The following is a 6,699-nucleotide window of genomic DNA, read 5'->3' on the forward strand; positions in this document are numbered from 1 at the left end:
AAATACGAAATTTTGAAGATAATTACGAAGATCGGAAAAAATTGAATATCTCCATTTTTATGCTATGGCGGCTAAGGGCAGAAGAGAAAAAGCGTAAACCGACTTAGGAGCCAGTATATAAGGGGTCCTAGGCGAGAGGCACGGAGGAGAACTTTTTGGGGAGAAAACTTAGCACTTAGAGCGATTTAGGCATATTTCCGTTTTTGTTATTCGAGCTGCGACTCAACTAGGTTATTGCCGTCTTAGGGTTTAGAACTAGGAATCTCGCCGACAGCTCTCATAGCCCCGGCTCTTACCTTGTTGTAACGCTAAAACGCGAATTGGGTATAAGATCTACTTTGCTCTCTTTTCGATTTCTTATACTTTATCATTGTCATTCTTGTGTTCTGATTGCTTGACGTGTGGTATTAGCATATATCCGGGACCTCTGGGAAATTAGGGCTTTCCTAGTTTCCTTATTTAAACGGAAATCGACAGTGCGAATTTCGGTTCCCACACATGAGCTTGAGCCTCTTGATCCTCGAGTACTTGAGCTTGAGCTTCTTGATGGCCGACGTGCGTGCATGATCTTTAGCCTCTTGACCGCGGAGCAAGTGATGGACCTTGAAGCCCGCAAGAAGCTTCCGTTGATGGAGCTTTGAAGACGTCATGGTGATGAAGCCATAAGGAACCGGGTGCTGAGATCACATGATCGCCTCTGTTTCTCGGCGGTGTACCGCATGAGCTTGAACTTAAATTGTTGTTTGGCGTTGACTTGTGCCTAGTAAAGCACATGACTGTTGCTCGGCCTTAACCCGCATGAGCTCAAGGCTTCTGTCGCAACAAGAGCAGCCATCGACGAGGTGAGACGAGATGGACCTTGAACGGAGGCACTCAAAACGAGGCTTTGAAGAGCTTGCCGGTAACGACGTGCTTGTCTAGAGAGCTTTCTCGAAGACGCAAGACCCTGTTGTAGAGGTTGTCGTCGACATGATCATAACCAATTGAACCTTCTCCTCGTCATGAAGGAGCTCTCCTCCTATTTTGAGACACGTGTTGGATAAAGGGGCTTCATCTCTTTCTGTCGCTTTCGTCGACCACACCGCGTCTCTTTCTCTCTTCTCCTCGAGGACTCCACTTCGCTTTGTTCATCTCTCAACGATCGGATGAATCAGTCGGCGTCTCTGTGGTCTTGTCGTCTCTGTCGGTGGATTCGTCGTCTCTGTCTCTGTTGTTGTCCTCGACGACTCTGCGACTCTCTAGCTCTCCTCGACGACTCCGCATGCGTTTCTCGATCTCTCCTTGACGACTCCTCTGTTTCCCCTTCGCGGCGGCGCTGACATCATCATTGACAGAAGCCGGCGACGACAATAGAGTCTACTCTCCTTGCTCAGATTCAACAGTCGCGGTAGGCGATGTATTCACTTTCGGCATTGCCTTCGCGGCGAGAGCTTTTTTCTTTGGCACCAATCGTTCCGTTCAGTACTCTCCATGCGATCGTCGCCAACTCTCGCTCAGCGGCAACTATGAGCTCGCCATATTCAGACCTAAAGTAGATGAGATCACTCTCTTGACGATCAATACCTCCTCGAACTCCTCTAGTTTCTGCCCGGTTCGTTCTCAATCTCTGATCTATCGTGAATTTAGGGTATTTGATTGTAGGATTTGATCAGATTAGAAAGGATTAGGACAATCGTAAGGGTGTTTCAGTTGGATCTGAATTTCTCAGACAATATCAGTTTAGTTTGTTGGCTTGTCGAATGTTTGCGATTCTGCTTTGTTGGCAAGTTTGGTAGTTAGTTGTCGTTATGCTAAAGCTAGTGGTCCACTAACTTTAATACAAATAGTATGTAATTTGGGAGAAAAAAATGTACTTGCTGATGCAATACAAAACACGATTTTGGCAAAGCCAAGTTTTTTTGGTGAATTTTCATAGAGATAAGCAAATGAATAAAAGATGTGATTTGAATATGAGCGGACAAAGAGAATGAAATGGGAGAGTGTTCATGAGGTGGTCCAGTTAACCAAAAGAGAATAAGCTTCGCTAAAAGAAGGACGAGGTTTCATAAGCATGATTCGTGCCATCCCTTTGCCAAGTTTTCTGTCCAAACCCATGAGAAACCCGAAAAGCTTCTCCTTCTCTCTCGCCTCTAAGGCCCTTTTCGCCACGTCGTACACACAACCGCCGCATGCACACTCCGGCAACGGATGATACTCCTGAAAGTTAATGAAGAACAAAGTGAAGAACAAGAGAGAGAGAGTGAGAAGAGAAATAGAGTAAAGAAGGCTTTTATTTTCCTTAGATTTAGATCTGTGTACAAAGAGGGCTTTTATAGCCAAATACATAAACATTAAATATATGGAGAGAAGACAAAGAGATGAGATTCCAACAGCTATATCCCCAACAGCTATATTTTTGAATTTGAACTTCTTTTGGACTGTAGTGAACAGTGCTGTGAATCCCTACAGCACCAAAGTGCTCAATGCAGGTTTCTCAAATCGCCCACTTTGACCAAAGTGCTCAATGCAGGTTTCTCAAATCGCCCACTTTGATGTCGTAGGTGATATGTCTTTTCCCTACAACATCAAAGTGCTCAATGTAGCTATCTCAAAGTTCTCACTTTAATGTTGTAGGCAAACTTGATCTCTTAATGTCAATACTCCCCCTCAAGCTTAGCCATAAGGAATGGGTAAGTTTGGAACCCATGAAGACATCCCTCATTAAAACCTTTGTGTGTAAAACCCAGTGGGACAAAAACACACAAAGGAAAAAGAGTAGATGCTTCATGGCTAAGGAGATCATGATCTAAACAGGTTTATGAGTCTCAACCTTGGATGAATGAACTCACAGACTTTGGTGCTTGCCCCTTTGGTGAAGATATCTGCCAATTGATCTTCACTTCTTGTATAGCAAGGTAAGATGATCTTCTGCTCTACTACTTGTCTCACTTTGTGACAGTTCACTTCAATGTGATTTGTTCTCTCATGAAAAACTGAGTTTGATGCAATGTGAATGGCCGCCTGATTATCACAATGCATTGTGATTGGTGTGTTTATCTCTATGCCTAAGTCTCTTAGGAGGTTTCTAATCCAAATGAGTTCACTCGTAAGCTTCATCATTGCCCTATATTCTGCTTCAGCACTTGAACATGACACCACCTTCTGCTTCTTGCTTTTCCAAGTCACTAGGTTACCTCCAATAAAGGTACAATAACCGGTTGTGGACCTCCTGTCTACTCTATCACCAGCCCAATCTGCATCACAATATCCCACAATCTCTGTGCTCTTGTTGCAGCCCATCCATACACCTTGGCCGGGAGCTTCTCTTAGGTACCTCAAGATATTTTCCACCATATTCCAATGGTGAAATTTAGGTGCTTGCATATGCTGGCTGACTTGATTTACAGCAAAGCAGATGTCTGGTCTTGTGATGGTGAGATAAATCATCTTCCCAACCATTCTTCTATAGAGTTTGAAGTCTCCAAATGGCTTATCTTCAAACTCCCCCTCACGCAAGACTTTGTACACTTCTTCAAGTGGTGTTTTGGCTACTCTTTCTCCAAGTTTTCCTGCCTCATTTAAAAGATCAAGTGTGTACTTTCTTTGAGATAAGAAAAGCCCCTCTTTAGAGCGGCATATTTCTATCCCTAAAAAGTACTTTAGCTCACCCAAATCTTTAATATCAAAGGTAGATTTAAGAAATGCTTTAGTAGAGATGATACTTTCCTTGTTTCTGTGATGATGATATCATCTACATAGATCAGAATCACCACAATTCCTTGCTTACTTGTGAGGGTAAAGAGTGTGTGATCAGCTTCTGACTTTACAAACCCTTTTCCATTGAGGGTTGTACTCAGCTTGTGATACCAGGCTCTTGGAGACTTTTTTAATCCATAGATTGCTTTCTCCAGCCTTAGGACATTTCCTGGCTTGGCCATGTCTTCCATACCAGGTGGTGGTCTCATATACACCCCATCTTCAAGCTCTCCTTGTAGAAATGCATTCTTGACATCCAACTGCCATAGATCCCATTCCAAGTTCACAGCCAAAGAGAGCAGAATTCTTATGGTGTGGAGCTTAGCTACTGGTGCAAAGGTGTCTAGATAGTCTTCTCCATAGACTTGGGTGTATCTTCTTGCAACTAGTCTTGTTTTCTTCCTTTCTGGCTTTTCATTAGCCAAGTACTTGACAGTGTAGATGAGGCGACTTGTTACTGCTCTCTTGCCTTTGGGAAGTTCAGTTTCATACCAAGTATCATTCTTGACCATGGCATTGACTTCATCTCCAACTGACTCTCTCCATTCTTCATCAGCCATAGCTTCCTCATATGTTTTTGGAACATACTCTTGGTCCAGGTTACTAATGAAAGCTACATGCTCTTGAGGATAGCTTGCAAAGGAGAAGGTTGCTTGGATAGGATGAGCCACTGCATTGTTGTTGAAGTATACTCTGGTGTCGACCCACTTGGATGGTTTCCTCACTTTAGTACTCCTCCTCAATGGTTGAATCTGCTCTTCTACCACTCCGTCTTCATACTGATCAGATTCAGCTCCATCTTGATCATGAACTGATGTTGAATCATCTTCTGGTGTTTCTGGTGTTGATTCATGCTCATTGTACCCCTCAGGATCAGGGTTGATTGGCTCAACAATTGGTATTGCTTCTTCATTGGTTCCAGCCACTGGTGTTGAGGGAGAGGTTCTAGGCGCCTCACTGCTCTGAGGCTTACTGATTCCTAAACTTTTCAGGATGATCTTCAGGTTGTTTACTCTATCAGATGGTCCATGTGAGAGATCCCTAAGGTTTTCCCAGCTCTTCTCATCATAGTACCCCTTTGATTCCACAAACTTGACATCGCTTGAGACCATTACCCTTCTTGAGTCTAGCAGGTAACACTTGTATCCTTTTTGTGTGTGAGAGTATCTTATGAACATAGCTTTGATACTCTTGGGATCAATCTTGGTCCTTTGCTCACCTGGTAGCAACACATAGCACACACACCCAAACACACGCAAGTGATCAATAGGAGGTTTACTTTTGTTCAATACCTGAAATGGAGAGACATCTTTGAGGACTCTGGTTGGGATTCTATTGATGAGATAGCATGCAGAAACCACAGCATCTCCCCAAAATCTCTTTGGAACATTGGTGTGAAACATCATGCTTCTTGCAACCTCCATAAGATGGCGATTTTTTCTCTCAGCCACTCCATTTTGTTGTGGTGTGTATGGACAGCTTGTCTGGTGAATAATTCCATGTTTTGCTAAGTGTTGTTTGAAGGCATTGCTAGTGTATTCTCTCTCCACCATTATCAGACCTAAAAATTTTGATCTTGGAATTGAAATGGTTAGTTACATAGTTTTGGAAGTTAATAAAAGCTTCTAAAACTCTATCTTTACTTTGAATCAATGTGAGCCAAGTATATTTTGATTCCTCATCTATGAATGTCACAAAATATTTATGGTTTTTTCTATAAACACAAGGTGCAGTCCAAACATCAGAGTGAACTAGATCAAAACAATTCTCATAAATAGTCATAGATGAAGGAAAAACAGATTTATGATGTTTACCAAGAATGCAAGCCTCACAAGTTTCATTTTTAAGAGATAGATTAGGTAGCATCAGTTGCAAAGCATGAAAATGAGGGTGGTCTAATCTAGCATGCCATAATACATCATTAGCTAAAACATAAGCAAATTAAATGCATAAGTAGAATATGTTCTAAGCTTGGTATCTTCAAGGAAATACAGCTCTCCCTTACTCACACCTTTGCCTAGCGTCTTACTTGTTTCAATATCCTGAAAGCACACATCATTAGGACTAAAAATAATATTGCAATTTAAATCATTAGTGGCTCTTTTCACAGATAAAAGATTAGAGGCAAAGGTAGGCATATAAAAAGCTTGAGATTCTTTATCAAACAGATTCAGGTTTCCTGCTCCTTTAATTAGAATTCTATCACCATTTGCAATCACAACACTTCCTAGAGCTGGTTTAATATCACTAATCAGTGTAGCATCCCTAATAATGTGATGAGAAGCTCATGAATCAATGATCATTGGCCTAGCAGTGTGTGATTCATTGTGAATAGAGTTTAAGGCATTAATACTTTGGTTACCAGGATTTGAATTGAGAGCCTTGATCAAGTCCTCAATGTCTGACTTCCTGATGAATGCATCCTCATGAGATGGCTGAGGCATGGCCTGAGAGGTGGAGGCACCAGTGTGGGTTGTAGAGACCAAGGCTCTCCCATTATCTCCCATGTGCATGTAGCTTGGTGCTGGATGCTCCTGAGCTCTTTCTTCATGGGCTCTGGTCTGGTTGTATTTGTTGGCTGAGGCTGGCCTGAGATGAGGATGGAGGATCCAACAGTTGGTTTTGGAGTGTCCTTGCTTCTTGCAATGTTCACAAGTCACTGTTTTGTCTCCTCCTCCCCTTGGCTTGAAGTAAGCTGTGTTAGCTGATGCTCTGTCCATATTCTCAGTTGTGTGTCATAGAAAGACCTCCTTTTCCACCTCCAAAGAGACCATCCGAGCCTATCTCCTTTTGAAGTTGAGCACACACTTCATCATAGCATGGAAGTTCCTTGTCTCTCAATATATGTTTCACCACATTATTGAAGCTTGGGCTGAGTGTGAGAAGCAATCCAAAGGTCTTGTCTTGCTAACGCCTGGCTTCAAGTGTGTCAGGGTCATTGTTGCTTGGCCTTAGCATCTCCAA

At 42.6% G+C, this 6,699-nt stretch overlaps 1 protein-coding gene across 1 annotated transcript in view; it reads right to left on the reverse strand.

Annotated features, from left to right (window-relative positions):
• Positions 1-650, reverse strand: part of LOC106344499 — an 8,431-nt gene extending 7,781 nt beyond the window's left edge. Inside the window, exon 1 of the mRNA XM_013783866.1 lies at positions 499-650. Coding sequence (XP_013639320.1) covers positions 499-650 — 152 coding nt within the window. The remainder of the gene's footprint in view (positions 1-498) is intronic.
• Positions 651-6,699: the final 6,049 nt, after the last annotated feature.

This window comes from Brassica oleracea, chromosome C5 (assembly GCF_000695525.1).
Source record: "Brassica oleracea var. oleracea cultivar TO1000 chromosome C5, BOL, whole genome shotgun sequence".
NCBI classification, from domain to species: Eukaryota; Viridiplantae; Streptophyta; class Magnoliopsida; order Brassicales; family Brassicaceae; genus Brassica; species Brassica oleracea.